Source organism: Petromyzon marinus, chromosome 20 (assembly GCF_048934315.1).
Source record: "Petromyzon marinus isolate PM22_M1 ecotype Great Lakes invasive population chromosome 20, UKy_Petmar_22M1.pri1.0, whole genome shotgun sequence".
NCBI classification, from domain to species: Eukaryota; Metazoa; Chordata; class Hyperoartia; order Petromyzontiformes; family Petromyzontidae; genus Petromyzon; species Petromyzon marinus.
In genome coordinates this window covers 4,282,035-4,304,283 of record NC_133686.1, presented here as the reverse complement: position 1 = coordinate 4,304,283, position 22,249 = coordinate 4,282,035, and the positions used below count along the sequence as shown (strand labels likewise).

General features: G+C 47.8%; 1 protein-coding gene across 1 annotated transcript in view; it reads left to right on the top strand.

Moving 5' to 3' along the window:
• The first annotated feature begins 6,924 nt into the window (after window positions 1-6,924).
• The window catches only part of LOC116944213 (solute carrier family 12 member 3-like), a 41,451-nt gene continuing 26,126 nt past the window's right edge, over window positions 6,925-22,249 (top strand). Inside the window, exons 1-8 of the mRNA XM_032957728.2 lie at window positions 6,925-7,501; window positions 9,164-9,304; window positions 10,128-10,203; window positions 12,040-12,135; window positions 13,702-13,841; window positions 15,384-15,494; window positions 15,821-15,932; window positions 16,847-16,977. Coding sequence (XP_032813619.1) covers window positions 7,148-7,501; window positions 9,164-9,304; window positions 10,128-10,203; window positions 12,040-12,135; window positions 13,702-13,841; window positions 15,384-15,494; window positions 15,821-15,932; window positions 16,847-16,977 — 1,161 coding nt within the window. The 5' untranslated portion in view covers window positions 6,925-7,147. The remainder of the gene's footprint in view (window positions 7,502-9,163; window positions 9,305-10,127; window positions 10,204-12,039; window positions 12,136-13,701; window positions 13,842-15,383; window positions 15,495-15,820; window positions 15,933-16,846; window positions 16,978-22,249) is intronic.

Here is a 22,249-nt window from a genome sequence, read left to right as displayed (position 1 = left end):
CACCATGAGAATGAAACGACCACCGTGAGAATGAAACGACCACCGTGAGAATGAAACGACCACCGTGAGAATGAAACGACCACCGTGAGAATGAAACGACCACCATGAGAATGAAACGATCCACCACGAGAATGAAACGACCACCGGGAGAATGAAACAACCACCACGAGAATGAAACGACCACCACGAGAATGAAACGACCACCGTGAGAATGAAACGACTACCATGAGAATGAAACGACCACCGTGAGAATGAAACGACCACCGTGAGAATGAAACGACTACCATGCTCAACGACTCCAACCATTTCGTGCGTGCCGCGCAATGCGAATTGATTTTGCTCGTCTGTCACCTACCCTTTATTAATTAAGGACTCACCTGGCGTTCATCGACCTGGCGTCTATCGGCGTCATTCGAAATCAAACTGTCAGCTTTTTGAGGTGGACACGGAGAGCAACTTTGGGTCAGATTTTCGCCGACAACCGTGACCGTGGTGCGGCAAGCTTGATTTGCTTCAACGCCTGTGGCTGACGTCGCCTCGGGCCACGCATGCTGCAGATGGTTTTGCATTCGCAAATGTTGAGCTGTGTTGCTTGAGATATTGGGCGCCACGCGAGCGAGACGTTAACTACCTCGCCAGGTATACAGGATGGCCGTGGGTTCGATCCCGACCCTGACGCCTGATGTATATTTGGAGTTCGCGTGTTCTCCCCGTGGTCGCGTGGATTTTTCTCCGGGTCCTGCGGTTTTTCCCTCCGTATTTAGAAACACCTCTCGTTTAGAGTATTCGGCTGCTATACAATTCCTCACGATAATCCACTTTCGTTGAGTTATCATTTGTGGCCAGATCGCTTCTGAAGAAGAGCTACATGGCTCAGTGGAGCCTTACCTGGTAAAATAAAATAATACAAATAAAAGTTAAATGAATATTCGTGGAAATCCAGTTCAACTTCTTTAGCCATTTCACGTACTAATAATTTCAAGCATTCGCTCACTCTTGAGACAGAGACTACGGTCCCAAAGGCGCGAAGAGGAATCACAGAAGAGCGTGAAGGCAGCAGCAGAAGCCACGTGATGAGTCGGCGTCAAAGTCCCCACCGCCAAGCTCTGCGGTCCTCGACATATGAAGGTGTGATCGGCCCATTGATGAGTGCTTACTCATGCCACGGGGAAGCAATTTTTTTTATACCTACATTTAATTATCAAACAAAAATGTAATATCTTTTTTTAAAGGTGTATTTAAAAAACAGAAATTAATATACAAAGGAAAAAAAATGTTAACGGGTCAATTAATTGGGGGTCACGAGACATCTGGACCACGCTGTACTAACATGTTATTAAACTTGAGAGAAACTGAACACCAAAACTGGTTGCACTAATTGCTGTTCGCACCATCAACCTATTGTTGAGGTAGCAGCTATCCCTGGGGAATCTGTAAGGCTTACTCAAGACAGTTTTGTGAGATATTATTCTTTCCCCTGATGTGTCCTGGGGTTTTGACAGCTCTAATTCTTACACCCGCTAATTTCAAACTCTGCAATATGAAACGCCGAATTAAATACCTAATTGAGCATTGTTATTTAAGGTTCATATTACCGAGATCAACGAGATCTCGGTAATATGGTGGCGTCGGTGATGTCGTTGTACATTCCACCCTCCGTCCAGATTCTAGGAAACTCAAATCCTGACAAGTGTTCCCAGACCCCCCGTATAGCCTGTAACAGACTGTAGGGGCAAGTGCTGTTAGCGAGCACCTATGAAGGTCGGAACGGTACACAAGGGGGTGGGTGGCCAGCACCACGCCCGACCGCCTTTGTCTCCCCAGTGGCGATGTTAACACACCGCACCAGGTATTCATTTTAGGCTGAGTCGACCTAGGGGAGGCCCAGGACCGGTTCAGATAATCGTCACTGGTGTTGGCCGTGAGCGGGAATCGAACCCGGGTCGCCAGGTTCGTAGTGCAGCACGCTAACCACTACACTACCGCTCCCCACAGTCACACACACACACACGCTATACTTGTACGTTGTTTCATTGAGGGGAGCGGTGGCACAGCGGTTAGCGCACTGCGCAATGAACCTGACAACCCCCTTCCCCTATTCACCAACCTGCACTGACCAGTTCTGGTGAAGTATGGTCAAACAACCGCCACGGCCGACGTGACGTGGGGAGGTTTTCATTCAGCAGTTGAGTGCATTGCCAGACGCAAAGGATTGTTCCCAGCAACTCGAAATACAATAAACAAGCAATGCCGTTTATTGCAGAAAGTAGAAAGAGAGGCGCGCGTGGATTTAGAGGACACACGCGGAGTCATCATTAATGTCAACTCGTGCTGTTAATTAAAATGCACGTGGGCAGGACACGTCGCTACAACGGATGGTTGCAGATGGTCATTGTACATATAGTTTGGGTGATTTGTGCCTAACACCTGACACTCTGTGCGCTGTGTGTGTAACGCTGGGTAGGCTACGTGGATTTTCATGCAATTTTAAATTATTTGTTTTTAATGAAAGGCGATTTACACCAAACGTGATATATAGATTAAATTATTTTAGTAATAAATTCAATACAATCTTACATTTTTGTTTATCTTTTACATTAAATCATTTGTTTTTATCAACCCGTAATATGACGGGCAATTGCACTAGTAAATACATGACGACGGAGTGTCAGCCACGGGACGGAACCGCGCCCGAGAGGACACCCACCCACGACTGGAGCGATGACATCGTGTCGCGTGCAGGAGGTTGCGTGCGTCGTTGCAGCGCGCACGATCGTGAGAGATGCTCTCGGCTTGCGGACGCTTTCATCCAGCAGCGAATTGAGCAAAGCTGACGATGAAGCATCCAGCTTCATTAGCCCACCGATTAATCCGCTGCGTTGATTCGTTCATTTGATTTTCACTGTTGAATTGAACGGACGCACACAAAACCCACGTTGCATTGATGTCCCAACAACTGTTATGCCGATGTTGGCTCTTGTTGACAAACACGATTCAATTAAGAGCGCACGTGGTAGACTTGACACGGACAAACACAATAGATACGCATCATGGCTCATTCACCGGGGATGAAAGCCATGCAATTCAATAACATCTACGTTATGTTACAACATGAATAATCTCTTAACGTAGGACCTAGGTTAGCGGCCCAAATAAAACTTTCATACGCATGAAAATGAATACTTCAAAGGGCATGCCTTTCATCAGCATCATCGTTATCTGCATAAGCAACAGCAGCTAAATAACGTTTGGTTTTTTGACTAATTTACCACATTTGTGTCCGCACTGCGCCATCGGCGTCATGTCAAATTCGTCTCTCGTATAAGCAGCGCGGCCCCGTTGTGTTAGAGAACGGCCCGCAGAAGCGAACATCACAGAGCTACCACTGAGAGAGACACCCACACAGTAGGAGGCAGCAATGTCTCACCCACGCTTTCCACAGAGAGTAAGATTACGAAGCGTTACGGACAAACTGATATCTGTACTTGCAAACACCAAATAATTAATAATACGATCGGGTTTATTGTTGTTGTGCGGTAATTGATAAGCCCAAATACTCAAGCACCAAATACACTGGATTAATTAGATGCGACCGAATGGATTCAACAGTACTATTACAGATGTTCAGATGACTGTCGTTCGTAATGTATAGACCAACAGCAGTTAATGCGAATGGAGATTTAAAACCAAACAATGCATAATTAAGATACGTAGAATTCCAATAGTTCAGCACAGCGGTGTGTGGATTTACTCTCCAACACAACGGTGTGCTGAACAAGTAACGAATTATATTATTGGTTCTTTCAGTAAAGTCACGTAGAAGGGAAACAATAAAATAATAAAAAATATAAAACAATAAACTTATCACGACGTTTCGACTGCAACACAAGCAATCATCATCAGGTGTGAAAACCACAGCAAGAAAATTTGAAAAAAGTGGCGGTTTTTATTTTTCTTGTTTCCCTTCTACGTGACTTTACCGAAAGAACCAAGAATATGAATCCCTGCAGTCACGAAAGCTTTAAATCGAAATTTAGTAACGAATTGGCATTTTTTGTTTACATTTCAAACCTTACTAATTGGCTGTGTCGGGTGGTGGCGGGTTTAGCGACACATTTACATTTCACGCGATCAAACCCAAAAATCTTTATTATGGATAATATTGGTCGCGAAAGCCGACTACTCCCTGTTAAACAATGCGTGGGATTTTAAATTTTGATTGAAAGCTTTTGTGACTGCAGGGATTCATGTTCTTGCTTCTTTCGGTAAAGTGACGTAGAAGGGAAAAAATAAAATAACAAAAATATAAAACAATAAAATTCTCACGACGTTTCGACTGCAACACAAGCAATCATCATCAGGTGTGAAAACCACAGCAAGAAAATTTGAAAAAAGTGGCGGTTTCTTTAACGTTAGCACCACGGAGAGCGATTTGGCAGTTATTCAGATGGACGAGTCCATCTATGTTCGGAAAAGAGGAGGGGTTCATCAAGGACTAACACTGAGGTACCCCCCCCCCCCCCTGGTGAGACACTGCTTAACCAATACATACTTCACTTGGAATGGAACTTTCTACAAACAAACTGAGGGCACCCCAATGGGCTCCCCCCTATCTCCGGTTGTAGCCAACATTTTCATGGAGAAATTTGAGACTGACACCATCCAGACTGCCACTCTGCGCCCAACCTTATGGAAGAGGTACGTGGATGACACTTTTGTCATCTGGCCACATGGCCAGCCTGCTCTAGACCAATTCTTCGACCACATCAATTACATACACCCAGCCATCAGATTTACCATGGAAGTCGAAAAAGATGGCAAGCTACCTTTTTAGAATGTCCTAATAAAAAAGAGACCTGATGGTTCAATGAGCCACTCTGTCTACAAGAAAGATACCCATACGGATGCTTACCTGAAACCGGATTCCCACCACCATCCATCCCAGAAGAATTTCCTCATGAAGACTCTGCACCATAGAGCCAAATGCATATCCGACCAGGAACACATAGCCAGTGAACTCAAGCACGTACACCAAGCTCTTAAGGCTAATGGTTACTCCGACTACACAATCCGCAAAGCTATCACTCCAACCATGAAGAAGGACCCTCTTGAGGAGCCTTTCAAAAACATCACTTTACCCTACATTGCGGGGATCACAAAAAAGATCTCCAAAATCTTGAATAAACACAAGATCCAGGTCCGATTCAATAGATTACATAAAATCTGTGATCTGGTTCCGTCTGTAAAAGATGTGATTCCGGACATACAGTACCCTGGTGTCTACAAACTAAGTTGCCTCTGTGGTAGTAGTTACATTGGAGAAACCAAACGACGTCTCGGACCGCATCCGTGAACACAAAGCAGACCTAAAACACGGTAGGAACAACACCTCGGCCGTGGCAGATCACTGTTATAATTCAGTAGACTCACATGACATTGACTTCTCCAAGACAGAGGCTCTCTGCAAGCCATCTGGTTACCATGAGAGATTCGTTCATGAAGCTATCCACATATACAAACACAGAGACAATTTCAACCGAAAAGATGGATTCTGGATTAGCAATCATTAGAAGGATTTGATCAATCATTTCGGGTCTTAATTGATTCTTCACGCTTACGGTGGCTTTCAGACCGCATCCATTATTTTCGTCTCCCCCCTCCTCTTTTCCGAACATAGATGGACTCGTCCATCTGAATAACTGCCAAATCGCTCTCCGTGGTGCTAACGTTAAAGAAACCGCCACTTTTTTCAAATTGTCTTGCTGTGGTTTTCACACCTGATGATGATTGCTTGTGTTGCAGTCGAAACGTCGTGAGAATTTTATTGTTTTATATTTTTGTTATTTTATTGTTTCCCTTCTACGTCACTTTACCGAAAGAACGAAGAATATAATGCGTGGGATGTTTGTTAAAGTAAAATCCTTAATATTGGTAATGTTTCTGGGGTAGAAAACATTTGGCGAGGTGTGCTGAGATCAAAGGCTCTGGCCATGATGGCATCTGTGGTGGCACCACTTTAGTAATCCTCAACTTCAATACGTTATGCGATTCCCAAAATGTGTGGGTTATCATTTAATGTCCATTGACCCTGCAAATGAATGGCACTAAACATATTGCTGTCTCAACAATGCAGCAGCATCGGTTGTAATTGAATGCGTAGGCGATGCAGGCGTAAACGTTTAGCTCGCTTTTCAACGTTCCAACTTTGCTGAGCAAAAAAAATCAATCGGCATATTTACCCACGTGACAACTTGCTTTGATTGGCTATGTCAGCTGGCGGAGGGTTATAGTTACAAATTTGACATAACCCCCCTACATTATTATGAATCATAATGGCAACAATTTCTTCTCTGCCAAATACATGTCAAGCCATCGTTGGTTCTTTACACAAACTTGCGAGACCGGAAAACAAGCATTAGCCTTTAAAACAAATTCATTAAACAAACAAAAACACACTCCTGAGGCTACAAGTAGGTAAATGAATAATAACATGAATGACATACTTTCGGGCCTTAGCAAACTGGCGTGACTCTCCATTGCAGCAACATGACCATGCGCTGAGATTGACGTGAGATTATCTCTCGCTCTGCTCCATTGCCTTCTCGGAAATTCCAGTCCACGCTTAATGTGCGTTGTGTTATTTTTTTTTATTTTTACGCAAAGAAAACTACTTCAACCCGAATGAGCTCTGGGCACGTTTCTTTTTTGTCAGTCATCAGCTGATGTCGATTTTAATTCGCTGCCCCGAGGCGCACCTCGCTAACGAGAAGCCCATCTCCGTCCACTGCTGGCATGAACCAGACTTCAGGGTCATCACCCACGCTCGCATAAACCGATCGTAAAGATCTCCGGGAGCGAGACGAATTAGCGGTGGTCAATCGAGCGCACGCCCTGCGGTTTATAAAAACCCGAGGTTAAAACAATTACGGGCGCCAGGGGCCTTTGGCTGTGCGCCTCGCGAGTTCGCCCGCGTTTGGAACCTCCACCACGGGCGGCTGCAGCTGACCGTGTCAGCGTCGCGGGTGGCTCCGATTGGCGCGGTTGGCTACGTACGGTGCGAAAGAAGTTCAATACACACACATTAATCTCAAGCCGCACCACCGGTGACTCCAGCCGGCCGTGTCACCCTCGGGGTCCACTGCCGCCCATGCTCGGCGTCAGACGCGGGCGATTCGAGGTGTCGGGACCCATGGCGGAATCCCTGTACGAGAACGACGGCCAGGCGGCTCGTCCGAGCCGCTTCCGAGTGAGCCGCCTCTCCTCGCTGGGAGGAGGAGGAGGCGAAGACGACACCGACGACGCCGGGGAGGGTCGCGCCCGAGGCGACCTGGAGCTGACGGGCTACGACACCGCGAGCGACACCTACGACCAGAATACGTGGGGGCACGACACGGTGGACGCGGTGCCACGCATCGACTTCTACTGCAACACCGTGGTGCCGGGGGAGAGGGCCCAGCAAGTGCGGCCCTCTCTGGCCGAGCTGCACGGAGCGCCCGTGAAGGTGCGCCCTCTTCCACAAGGATCGCTCATGGGGCGTGCGGGGACGACCTGATGTCCCGTCGTTTAGTCGTTCCTCATCTGACATCTTCCCACCATCCGTATTCTTGTTATTATCCGTCCCCTCCCCCCTCTCCTCTTTCTCTTCTCCCATTTCTCTCTTCTCCTATCTCCACTCCAACTTTGTCGTGCTGTCTCATGATTTTTACCCCGACATCACAGCTGCTGGGGTGCCACGGTGGCGAGGTGTTAATTACCTCGCCTGGTATACATGAGGTTTGCGAGTTCGATCCCGACCCTGACCCCTGCTGTATATTTGTGGTCTGCTGAGTCTTGCTCCCGTCGGTCGCGTGGATTTTTCTCCAGGTCCTCCGGTTTTTCCCTCCACATTTAGAATTAACATCACGCCTTTAGAGTATTTGGCTACTTTAAATGTCCACATGATAACAATCCACTTCGTCGAGATATCATTTGTGGCCAGGTTGCTTCTGAAAAAGAGCTTCATAACTCAGTGGGCCTTACCTTGTACATTGTAAAAAAAAAATAGTTTCGTTTTTTTAGGGCTCACTGCATTAGTTTCACGTGTTGTTGTTGAAAATATACAAATATAATTCGGGAAAATATATACAAACGTGCCTTGCCCCCCAGGTCTCTGATGTAACGATGATTTATCGTGAGTATATAGGGCGATGCTACTGCGAAGGTTACGCGTGTGTGTGTAGCTCCTGCGCAAACTACCAGCGCCAGATTCGAGTAAAAGGCGCAACCTACAGTGGCACGGGTGTGAGCTTTGGAACTCAAAACCCATGCTTACAAAACTCCCAAAGTGTCACTTCTACATTTAATTCCCGGCGCACGTCTTTTAAACCAAACTGTGCAAAATTTACGCGTCGGTTTTTCACGACCAACAACCATCACGATTCATAAATGATCATTTTTTTCGCGTTCGCTCGACATCTGATAGATGATGATAGATGAATGGCTACCCACCCACACACACCGTAGCCATCCCTCGCCGTCTTACACGTGAGCTCATCTCATCGCTGCCTCTCCACTGTGGTCGTCCTCTCGCCTGCGCGTTCTCTCCTTTGGCTGCCATTCCATCCACCGGTCTTGCCCACTGGCAGTTGACATTCTCGCAATGTGCCCTACCCAAGCCCTCGTACCTCCCGTAAGAGTACTTTTGATCTGTGATTTCCATTTGTATATCCGACCCATGTGTTTGGACGTCTTTGAAAAAGAGCCGTACTGCTCATCGGATTCCTTCAATATAACCACATGCTCTCATTATGATTCTTTTTTGTCTGTTTCTCGTGCACCCTTTAGCTCTTGTTCAGTTTTCTTTGTTCAATGGGAGGGGGGGGGGGGGGTGTACGCATGTACCGTGCTTATACTATGCGCATACTCGCCCCCGCCTATAGGAACGTGGACTTTCCACTCCTGGCTCAGGGCTGTCAACGGGAGATGTGCGATGCCTCGCTGTTTGACTGCTGTGACTAATACGCACGTGGCTGGCACAGCCACGTGGTTTTGAACCCTGGCATGAGCGGCTGAGATGGCCCGGGGTGCATCGACAACTCAGGTGGCATCTTGGGTCTCAAGAGAGAGGGGGTCATGCCTCCCCCCCCACCTTCTCCACCCCTCCTGCCCCCCCCCCCCCCCACAGCTGCCGCCGTCACCGCTGGAGTCCCCCGAGGAAGGAGCCGCTGGGGTAGAGAAGGGAGCCGTTGGGGGAGAGGATGGGGACGCCGATGAAACGGCACCGGAGCCCGAGCTCATTCGCTTCGGCTGGGTCAAGGGCGTCATGGTGAGGCTCCCACGTTGTTGGGATTTACGACCAGCAACACAAACACCACCACCACAACCACAACCACCACCACAACCACAACCACCACCACAAACGCCACCACCACAAACACCACAAACACCACCACAACCACCAACACGACCACAAGCACCACCACCAACACAACCACAAACACCAAAACTACCACTACAACAACAAATGCCACCACCACAAAACACCACCACCACAACGACCAACACAGCCAAAACGTCACCACCACAACCACCACCACAAACGCCACCACCACAACCAGCACAACAACCACTAAAAAAGACACAGATCCCCCGTACAGCCTTAACAGACTGTAGGGGCAAGTGCTGTTAGCGAGCACCTATGAAGGCTGGAACGGTACACGAGGGGGTGGGTGGCCAGCACCACGCCCCGACTGCCTTTGTCTCCCCGGTGGCGATGTTTACACACCGCACAAGGTGCTCATTTGAGGCTGAGTCGACCTAGGGGAGGCCCATGACCGGTTGAGATAGTCGTCACCGGTGTTGGCTGTGAGCGTTGTTCAATTTCCCAGGCCCAAGGCTGACAACCATCAGCGGCGAGTGATATATGTGAACCATTCCTGTGCTTCCCCGAGCCCACAATAACTACATGGCGCGGTGCGTAAACACGAGCGCCGGGGAGACAAAGGCGGCCGGGTAACCCGGCCACGCGACAGTAATCGGCCTTTACGAGGTGCTCATCATCGGCACTTGCCCCCGCCAGCCTGTGGTCGGCTCCACGGCTTGTCTTGTGCAGCGGGCTAACGAAGCGTCATCGCCACGTGCGCGTGCAGATCCGATGCATGCTCAACATCTGGGGAGTCATTCTCTATCTCCGGCTGCCCTGGATCACGGCGCAGGCCGGCATCGGTAAGGCATCTCACGACGCACGGGACACAACGACAAAGATGCCCCCACCCCCCCCACCCCCACATGGCCTTTAACGCAGACTGCTTGGGGAGAATCGCTGTGAGCGATCACCTCGTCAAGCGGTGGTTTCTGTTGTTGCTGCTGCTGCTGTTGTTGTTAGTGTTTCTGAAACTCGATCTATGAGCTTCTCGGCTCACGGGGTGATTCCAAATAACTTGAACTGAAGTGACTCAACAACGTAACCACGGCGCCTGTGCCAGGCTATGTGCACGTTAAGGCCAGACACACGCGCACACACACCCTGATGAAGTTGATCTGTAACAGCTCGCGTTATCGCCTGCACCGTGTGACCTGATTTGGATTCACTTGTCGGCAGTGCCGGATTATCCTAGTAGCACAAGCAGCTGCACATGTAGTTGCTACATGTGTAGCTACGAGCCCCGCGCTAAATGCTTTCAGGCTATAAATTCCGGTTCAGTGATTCTGCACTTGCTCTATTACTATAGTACGATACCGCCTTCAACTTTTACGAACGACTGGGTGTTTAAGGTTATCGATTTGTCGTATTATCTGGCTGTATCGGAAATAAAAAAACAATGACTTTACTATACAAGTAAAAAATAGTTTATTTATGTTTTTTTTATTTAGGGGCCCTTTATGCTACAGGCCTCGCACGAGCTTAATGCGGCACTGCTTCTCGGGTTAGACAAGGCAGTTAAGCCGGAATATATTTAGCAAGACACGTCGTGGCATTTCCTCGATGCCTTGGATCGAATACATTAAGCAGTTACGCGTTTAGTTCGTGGTACTTGATATGAGACTACCTGAGAATACGAGCCGGTTGCGAATTGGCCAAGGGATGACAGTACAGCAATGGATTGTGGAATCCATATTTGCGGTGCTTTTGAGTGTTATCCACTCGCATGCAAAGAACTTTGGCCAGACACTTCTTCGTCTGGTATGGAGGAGGTCGTGGGTACGATCCAGACCCTGATGCCTGCTGTATATTTTGAGTTTGCGTGTCTCTCGCTCTCTCCCCGTGGTCGCGTGGATTTTTCTCCGGGTCCTCCGGTTTTCCCCTCCACATTTAAAATCAGCGTCACGCGTTTAGAGTATTCGACTGCTACAAATGTCCACGTGATAATCCACTTCGTTGAGCTATCATGTGTGGCCAGGTCGCTTCTGAAAAGAAAAACTTCCTATCTCAGTGTGTGCCCTTACCTGGTAAAATAAAAATTGAAAAAAATACATGTTTGCCAAACATACTAATGCAGGATCCGATTGAAAAAGTGTACTGAAGACTCGCTGACGCTTAAGACTCTCTGTCAGGAGTCACAGAACTGTGTGAGGCTTCCTTAATTAAGGGCTTTTATTATTGTTCTAAATACAGGGGGTGAGATCACGAGTGTAAAGCAACAAAAATCTGACATTTTTTAAAGTACCTTGGAGTGTTATGCGCCCGTTACACGCAGGACGTAAACCTTCACGTATTTGAATGCGTGCACGTGGGGGGAGCGGTGGTGTAGCGGTTAGCGCGCTGCGCTACAAACCCGACGACCCCAGTTCGATTCCTGCTCACGGCCAACACCAGTGACGATTATCTGAATCGGTCCTGGGCCTCCCCTAGGTCGACTCAGCCTCAAGTGAGTACCTGGTGCGATGTGTAAACATCGCCACTCGGGAAACAACGGCGGCCGGGCGTGATGCTGGCCACCCCACCCCCCTTCGTGTGTCGTGCCGGCCTTCATCGGTGCTGCTACTCGCTAACTTGCCCCAACAGTCTGTCGAGGCTACATGGAGGATCTTTGCCTTTGTGTGTCTGGCGCGCGTCTTTAGCGCTCACGTGGCTCATCATCCTCATGTCCGTGACCGTAACGAGCATCACGGGACTCTCCATCTCCGCCATCTCCACCAATGGCAAGGTCAAGTCGGGTGAGCCACGTGCCCACAACCATCGTCATCGTCGTCATCATAATCGACATCGTCATCATCGACATCGTCATCATCGACATCGTCATCATCGACATCGTCATCATCTACATCGTCTTCTCGCTCCTCTTTTCCCTCCCGTCAGCTCGAGATGCTTCCCGCACCTCCGACTAGCACGGTCGAATTTCGTGCGGTGCGAACAAAGTTCAACATACATACACACACACACACGCGCGTACATACGACAGTGACGATGGCGTTGCATGAACTCGGTCCACCTTTGTCTCTCCTTTACCGGCTTCGTTGCTTCGCTCATATATTCCCACTCTGTAGTTCGATGTCAATCTCTGGTTGAATCCATTCGTCGTCTGCCCTCTGCTCGCTCGCTCTTCCTTGTGCTCGTGCTACGGATTTCGAGAGTCGCGATATCATTTTTAATGCCTTTATAAACTTTATCATGGGACCTTTTTGTGGCCAGTATCAAAATATGAAAAATAAGAAGAGTTTTAGCCTATTTGTTTGTGTTTCTCCCTTGTGATGGGACTTTGTGGGATGGACGTTGAGATTTATAAGGGGCACGGGGTGACCAATAAGGTCTGAATTGGTTTGTGATAAGGCAGGGCACTGATAAGTGATTGCCAGCTGTGTGCTCGCTAACGGCACTTTACCCCAACAATCTGTTCGGTTACACAAGGTGGGGGAGATCGTCTGTTTGTCGGTGTCATGTTTGGCGTGCTTGTGTGCTCGGTGTCCAAACATCCCCGCCGGGAGACAAAGGCGGCCGGGCGTGGTGCTGGCCAACCCCACACCCCCCCTCGTGTGCCGTGCCCGGCCTTCATAACAGCACTTGCCCCAGCAGCAGTGCCGGGTTCAGCTCGTGCGGGGCCTGTAGCATATGTTGTAAAGGGGCCCTAAAAAACATAAATGAAAAATATTTTTTTAACTTGTTTAGTTAAGTAATTGTATTTTTTTCATTTGCCATACAGCCATATAATACGGCAAATCGCTAACCTTAAACACCCAGTCGTTCATAAAAGTTGAAGGCGGTATAGTACTATAGTAATAGAGCAACATGTGTAGCTACTACATATGTAGTAGCTACATATGTAGTAGCTACTTAATCATAATCCGGCACTGCCCAAACAGTCTTCCAGAGCTATGCTGAGGTGGGAGGGGGGATCCTTTCCATTTTGTCTCGTGTGCGTGTGTATGTGTGCGCGTGTGTGCGTGCGTGTGTGCATGTGTGTGCGTGTGTGTGCGTGTACGTGTGCGTGCGTGCGTGTGTGCGTGCGTGTACGTGTGCGTGCGTATGTGTGTGTGTGCGTGTGTGTATGTGTGTGTGTGTGCGTGTGTGTGTGCGTGCGTGTGTGTGCGTGTGTGTGAGTGCGTGCGTATGTGCGTGCGTGTGTGTGTGCGTGTGTGTACGTGTGTGTATGTGCGTGTGTGTGCGTGTGTGTACGTGTGTGTATGTGCGCGTGTGTGTGTATGTGCGTGTGTGTGCGTGCGTGTGTGTACGTGTGTGTATGTGTGTGTGTGCGCGTGTGTGTGTGTACGTGTGTGTATGTGCAGGCGGCACCTACTTTCTCATCTCGCGCAGCCTGGGGCCCGAGCTGGGCGGCTCCATCGGCCTCATCTTCGCCTTCGCCAACGCGGTGGCCGTGGCCATGCACACCGTGGGCTTCGCCGAGACGGTGCGCGACCTCCTCATCGTGAGTGCGGCAGCACCTCGTCACAAACTCAACCCACCTCGACACAAACTCAACCCACCTCGTCACAAACTCAACCCACCTCGTCACAAACTCAACCCACCTCGTCACAAACTCAACCCAGCTCGTCACAAACTCAACCCACCTCGACACAAACTCAACCCAACTCGACACAAACTCAACCCACCTCGTCACAAACTCAACCCACCTCGACACAAACTCAACCCACCTCGACACAAACTCAACCCACCTCGTCACAAACTCAACCCACCTCGACACAAACTCAACCCACCTCGTCACAAACTCAACCCACCTCGACACAAACTCAACCCACCTCGTCACAAACTCAACCCACCTCGTCACAAACTCAACCCACCTCGACACAAACTCAACCCACCTCGTCACAAACTCAACCCACCTCGACACAAACTCAACCCACCTCGTCACAAACTCAACCCACCTTGTCACAAACTCAACCCACCTCGTCACAAACTCAACCCACCTCGACACAAACTCAACGCATCTCGTCACAAACTCAACCCACCTCGACACAAACTCAACCCACCTCGACACAAACTCAACCCATCTCGTCACAAACTCAACCCACCTCGACAAAAACTCAACCCACCTCGTCACAAACTCAACCCACCTTGTCACAAACTCAACCCACCTCGTCACAAACTCAACCCACCTCGTCACAAACTCAACCCACCTTGTCACAAACTCAACCCACCTCGTCACAAACTCAACCCACCTCATCGCAAACTCAACTCACATCATCACAAACTCAACTCACATCGTCACAAACTCAACCCAGACTCAACGCTGCACCATAGAGTCAACGCTGCCCCTGTACATTAAGGCAGCCCCCATACTTAACCTCCTTCTTGTTCCTCTCCTAAAGCCTCAACCTCTTCCCCATTGCCCAAACCTCTTCCCTCACCCCTCCACTCCTTACCCGGCCCTTTCGTGATCCCCAAGCACCCAACGATCGCGGTCAGCACCCATTCATCAATCCTCGCATGCCCCTTCCATCTACAGCGTTCTATTCTGCCAACACGTTTTAAACTACGTCAAGCGCCTCGAGTCAAGGCGCGCCATAAATATAAAATCAGATTATATTATTCATTAATTGTAAATGTTGTGGATTTACTCTCCAACGCTGAAGTAGTGACGAATTGGCGCATTGTTTACGTGACACACCTTACTGGCTGTGTCGGGTGGTGGAGGGTTACGACACAACATTTACACTTACGCAATTTAACCCAAACAACCTTCATTATGAATAATATTGGTCGCGAAAGCGTACGTGTTAAACTTAGATTATGTTATCCCATCTATGAATCATTCATCATCACGAGCAGCTGTTTCTTGTTGCACCCGAGGCTCTGCCGGCAGGAGGGTTCAGCAAGTTGTCAACATCCAGGGCCAGTGCGCTGAACTTCTTTCGCACCGCACGTAGCCGGCCGTGCTAGTCGGCGGCGCGGCGAGCCATCGGGTCACCGGCCGGGGTCACGGTAAACGCCGAGCGGCTGTCTCACGCAGGAGACGGGCAGCACCATGGTGGACCCGATCAACGACATCCGCATCATCGGCGTCATCACCGTCACCATCCTGCTGGGCATCTCGCTCGCCGGCATGGAGTGGGAGGCCAAGGTGACGAGTGTGTGAAGCCTCCCCTCCTAACACTGTCATCTACCTCCTCACCACCATCATCATCACCGTCGTCTTCATCACTTCCTTATCGAGTACTGTGTTCATAGGTACCAGTCGATTTGTGATGGATCACGTTCATTCGAGGTGCGACAAAGCTTTTTGCGGGTCGTCGGTAGAATGCTGCGTTGGGTGGCACGTGACGAGCGGTGTCGCCACAGCCACATCAGGAGGTGTATACTCGATGCGGTGTGTCGGGTGCAGAAACATATTCTGGGCTGGGGGAGAGATAGTGAACCCGCTAACACCATCGCCTCTCGTCTCTGCAGGCCCAGGTGGTGTTCTTCATCGTGATCATGATTTCCTTCGCAAACTACCTGGTGGGCACTGTTATTCCCTCCACCAAGGAGAAGCAGTCCAAGGGATTCTACAACTACAGATGTAATTTGTAACCTTTAGCACACGCTCTCTCACACGCGCGCGCGCGTGCCACTCAACGAATCACAATAAAAGGTAACATTGACACGACAGGGCCTATGTCAAATGTTCAAATTACCGGTGGCTCAATCACGAAGCGTTGGCACTGGTTAGGGGTGGAAGGATTCGCCTTATAGATGTGTATTTGGAATTATTGTTTGGTATATGTCGTATCCAGCGGGTTAATGTCAGCCGTGTAGTCACTCGAGGTGCCACCATTCACCACAACGCTAGCAAACTAACGAATTCCTGCATTCAGGAGCGACCCTGACTCGCTGTAGTGAATCGCATCGTTCCATGTTTTTTTTCTCTCTCTCCAAAATTATTAACCAATATCTTCTCAGCTCTTTATCGCAAGTCAGATGTTTCGTGTGAGCGAGTTACCGCATTGTCCAAAATAAATACAAATTGATTTAGACCCATCAGTGAACACGAAGGACACGTGGAAACTGGGCCCTCTCGTAAACCGGTGACGCCGCCGCTGGCTTTGAGACCTGGGTCCGTGGGCTCGGCAACCTCGCAGACCAAAAAAATTAACAATCGGAATCCACCTCGTTCTGAGTTTTATTTTTGTCCAGATTCTCTGCATTTGTGACAACCACTGTCCCGTTTAGCCAGTTGGTCGCCCCGTTATCCGTGGCGGTGTTTGAGCGCAGCAGCAGCAGCAGCGGCAGCAGCGACAGCAAAAGGACGAAACGACATCCTGCATCAGCAGTTCTCCTGCTGCGTTTGTCTCACCTGATGACGGTTGCCTGTGTTGCGATCTATTGATCTTCTACCTACGTGACTTTACCGAAAGAACCAAAAGAGTACGATATCCGAATCTTTCTCGCTGCGTTTCTGACGCCACCGCTGTTCGCCTTCTGCCGCTTCTGCAGCCGAAATCTTTGCGCAGAACATTGGGCCTGACTGGAGGGGCGAGCAGGGCACCTTCTTCGGCATGTTCTCCATCTTCTTCCCCTCGGCCACGGGGATCCTGGCGGGGGCAAACATCTCCGGCGACCTTAGGGTGAGATCCGTCTCGGCGGGACTCCGGCACGCCGCGCTCGATACGCGCGCACGAACGCACGGACGAACACATTGGACGCGCAAATGTACGGGCGCACCGATGCATGAACGCGCAGATGCACACAAGAACACATGGAAGCGTGAACGCACAAATGTACGGACGCATGGATGCACCGACGCAGTGTCAGTTTTGTTATCGAAATTAGTGCCAACAAAATTTGGCAATTAAGGGGGGGGGGGGGGGGGCTTTTATTTTTTTTTCGTGAACGATGGCTGTGACGACGTCGACTTACTACTGCTAACCGTTGAAGAACAATGCGTGACTCACTGTGACGGGATGACCTTTCACTGCAGTATTCTGACTGGAGATGCAAACTGAGATAAGTTAGTTACGTCGCGAGAGACACAGAAAATAAAAGCGAGTTCAATGATTGGCCGACGTAGTAATAGTGATGATAATATTGGGGTGGTGGAATTGCACGCCACTCTCACATCAAGATTTAATGACCAAAGGGAATTTTAATTAAATGTTTCACCGCTGTAGTCAACGAGTCTAGGGGATAATAAAGGCTTTTTGGGGTTAGATCGCGTAAGTATAAATGTGTCGTAGCCCTCCACCACCCGACACAGCCAATTAGTAAAGGATTTGTCACGTAAAAAAAACGCAAATTAGTTACTACTTCAGCCCACCGGTGTGTTGGAGAGTAAATCCACGACATTGACTATTTGAGTAGTACGACGTTTCACTGGTAGTTACATCCAGCATCATCGGGCGATTTGCCAGAATTGTGAAGCAATCCACCTGCTTCAGGTCTTAAATAGAGCAGCAGGGTGACGTCATCACCTGAACCCATCAGGTGCAGAGATCAGAGGCGGAGGAGCAGGGGGGTATTGTAATTATATAATAGATTATCAATCGGTTAATTAGTATGTGTTTCCTCTATAAGGAATTGTAATTGTAATGTGTATTACTTCGTAATACGCTTCCAGGCCGCACTAAGCCTATAGCTGTCAGAGCAGTTAAAATAATTTATATTTCTCTCAGTTTCAATGGATTCTCGAATTAGTTTTGGCCAGTAATAATTAGTTTCACACAACACTTCAAAGTTATCAAAATCCAATTGAGTGTCCTTGTTGGCAAGCATGTTCTGCAACTGCCGACAGTTGTGTTTGATTTAATATAATCTACGTGTGGTGGTGATGTTGATGATTATATCAGCCACTTCCATGAGCATATCATCACGTGTGGCAAAGGTCACCTCTGAAAAAGAGTTCATAGTGGGCTTAACCTGGTTAGTAAAATTGTTTAGCTTAGTAACTCAATTAAATTTACAGACTAAGACCCGAGGACAGTCCCGGATTGGCGATGACTCGACTAAGTCTCCGACTGAAAAAAAAATTGTTTTTAATTATTACTACACATTCGCCTTTGAATTAGAATGTAGACTGTTCTGTAGCTTGAAGTTGTGGCCGTGGTTGTAATTTGCAACTTGTGTTACTCTGTGTTACTCTGGTGTTACTCTGTGTTACTGTGGTGTTACTGTGGTGTTACTCTGTGTTACTCTGTGTTACTGTGGTATTACTGTGGTGTTACTCTGTGTTACCGTGGTGTTACTCTGTGTTACCGTGGTGTTACTGTGTGTTACTGTGGTGTTACTCTGTGTTACTGTGATGTTACTCTGTGTTACTCTGTGTTACTGTGGTGTTACTCTGTGTTACTGTGGTGTTACTGTGGTGTTACTGTGGTGATACTCTGTGATATTGTGGTGTTACTCTGTGTTACTCTGTGTTACTGTGGTGTTACTCTGTGTTACTGTGTGTTACTGTGGTGTTACTCTCTGTGACTGTGGTGTTACTCTGTGTTACTCTGTGTTAATCTGTGTGACTGTGGTGTTACTCTGTGTGACTCTGTGTTACTGTGGTGTTACTGTGATGTTACTCTGTGTTACTCTGTGTTACTCTGTGTGACTGTGGTGTTACTCTGTGTTACTCTGTGTGACTGTGGTGTTACTCTGTGTTACTCTGTGTTACTGTGGTGTTACTCTGTGTTACTCTGTGTGACTGTGGTGTTACTCTGTGTGACTCTGTGTTACTCTGTGTTACTGTGGTATTACTGTGGTGTTACTCTGTGTTACTCTGTGTGACTCTGGTGTTACTCTGTGTTACTGTGTGTTAATGTGGTGTTACTCTGGTGTTACTCTGTGTTACTGTGTGTTAATGTGGTGTTACTCTGGTGTTACTCTGTGTTACTCTGTGTTACTGTGGTGTTACTCTGTGTTACTCTGTGTTACTGTGGTGTTACTCTGTGTCACTCTGTGTTACTGTGGTGTTACGCTGTGTTACTCTGTGTCACTCTGTGTTACTGTGTGTTACTCTGTGTTACTCTGTGTTACTGTGGTGTTACTCTGTGTTACTCTGGTATTACTGTGGTGTTACTCTGTGTTACTCTGGTGTTACTCTGTGTTACTGTGGTGTTACTGTGGTGTTACTGTGGTGTTACTCTGTGTTACTCTGTGTTACTGTGGTGTTACTCTGTGTTACTCTGTGTTACTGTGGTGTTACTGTGGTGTAACTCTGTGTTACTCTGTGTTACTCTGTGTTACTGTGGTGTTACTCTGTGTTACTGTGTGTTACTGTGGTGTAACTCTGTGTTACTCTGTGTTACTGTGGTGTTACTCTGTGTTACTGTGTGTTACTGTGGTGTTACTCTGTGTTACTGTGGTGTTACTGTGGTGTTACTCTGTGTTACTGTGGTGTTACTCTGTGTTACTCTGTGTTACTGTGGTGTTACTGTGGTGTTACTCTGTGTTACTGTGGTGTTACTCTGTGTAACTGTGGTGTTACTGTGGTGTTACTCTGTGTTACTGTGGTGTTACTCTGTGTTACTCTGTGTTACTGTGGTGTTACTGTGGTGTTACTCTGTGTTACTGTGGTGTTACTCTGTGTAACTGTGGTGTTACTGTGGTGTTACTCTGTGTTACTGTGTGTTACTGTGGTGTTACTCTCTGTGACTGTGGTGTTACTCTGTGTTACTCTGTGTTAATCTGTGTGACTGTGGTGTTACTCTGTGTGACTCTGTGTTACTGTGGTGTTACTGTGATGTTACTCTGTGTTACTCTGTGTTACTCTGTGTGACTGTGGTGTTACTCTGTGTTACTCTGTGTGACTGTGGTGTTACTCTGTGTTACTCTGTGTTACTGTGGTGTTACTCTGTGTTACTCTGTGTGACTGTGGTGTTACTCTGTGTGACTCTGTGTTACTCTGTGTTACTGTGGTATTACTGTGGTGTTACTCTGTGTTACTCTGTGTGACTCGGGTGTTACTCTGTGTTACTGTGTGTTAATGTGGTGTTACTCTGGTGTTACTCTGTGTTACTGTGTGTTAATGTGGTGTTACTCTGGTGTTACTCTGTGTTACTCTGTGTTACTGTGGTGTTACTCTGTGTTACTCTGTGTTACTGTGGTGTTACTCTGTGTCACTCTGTGTTACTGTGGTGTTACGCTGTGTTACTCTGTGTCACTCTGTGTTACTGTGTGTTACTCTGTGTTACTCTGTGTTACTGTGGTGTTACTCTGGTATTACTGTGGTGTTACTCTGTGTTACTCTGGTGTTACTCTGTGTTACTGTGGTGTTACTGTGGTGTTACTGTGGTGTTACTCTGTGTTACTCTGTGTTACTGTGGTGTTACTCTGTGTTACTCTGTGTTACTGTGGTGTTACTGTGGTGTAACTCTGTGTTACTCTGTGTTACTCTGTGTTACTGTGGTGTTACTCTGTGTTACTGTGTGTTACTGTGGTGTAACTCTGTGTTACTCTGTGTTACTGTGGTGTTACTCTGTGTTACTGTGTGTTACTGTGGTGTTACTCTGTGTTACTGTGGTGTTACTGTGGTGTTACTCTGTGTTACTGTGGTGTTACTCTGTGTTACTCTGTGTTACTGTGGTGTTACTGTGGTGTTACTCTGTGTTACTGTGGTGTTACTCTGTGTAACTGTGGTGTTACTGTGGTGTTACTCTGTGTTACTGTGGTGTTACTCTGTGTTACTCTGTGTTACTGTGGTGTTACTGTGGTGTTACTCTGTGTTACTGTGGTGTTACTCTGTGTAACTGTGGTGTTACTGTGGTGTTACTCTGTGTTACTGTGTGTTACTGTGGTGTTACTGTGGTGTTACTCTGTGTTACTGTGGTGTTACTCTGTGTTGCTTTGTGTTACTCTGGTGTTACTGTGGTGTTACTCTGTGTTACTGTGGTGTTACTCTGTGTTACTGTGGTGTTACTGTGGTGTGACTCTGGTGTTACTCTCTGTTACTGTGGTGTGACTCTGTGTTACTGTGGTGTTACTGTGGTGTTACTGTGGTGTGACTCTGGTGTTACTCTGTGTGACTGTGGTGTTACTCTGTGTTACTGTGGTGTGACTCTGTGTTACTGTGGTGTTACTCTGGTGTTACTGTGGTATTACTCTGGTGTTACTCTGTGTGACTGTGGTGTTACTCTGTGTTACTGTGGTGTGACTCTGTGTTACTGTGGTGTTACTGTGGTGTTACTGTGGTGTGACTCTGGTGTTACTCTGTGTTACTGTGGTGTTACTGTGGTGTTACTCTGTGTTACTCTGTGTTACTCTGGTGTTACTGTGGTGTTACTCTGTGTTACTTTGGTGTGACTCTGTGTTACTGTAGTGTTAATGTGGTGTTACTGTGGTGTAACTCTGTGTTACTGTGGTGTTACTCTGTGTTACTGTGGTGTTACTGTGGTGTTACTCTCTGTGACTGTGGTGTTACTGTGGTGTTACTGTGGTGTTACTCTGTGTTACTGTGGTGTCACTGTGGTGTTACTGTGGTGTTACTCTGTGTTACTGTGGTGTTACTGTGGTGTTACTCTGTGTTACTCTTTGTTACTCTGTGTTGCTCTGTGTTACTGTGGTGTTACTATCTGTGACTGTGGTGTTACTCTGTGTTACTCTGTGTTACTCTGTGTGACTGTGGTGTTACTCTGTGTGACTCTGTGTTACTCTGTGTTGCTGTGGTATTACTGTGGTGTTACTCTGTGTTACTCTGTGTTACTGTGGTATTACTGTGGTGTTACTCTGTGTTACTCTGTGTTACTGTGGTATTACTGTGGTGTTACTCTGTGTTACTCTGTGTCACTCTGTGTTACTGTGTGTTACTCTGTGTTACTCTGTGTTACTGTGGTGTTACTCTGTGTTACTCTGGTATTACTGTGGTGTTACTCTGTGTTACTCTGGTGTTACTCTGTGTTACTGTGGTGTTACTGTGGT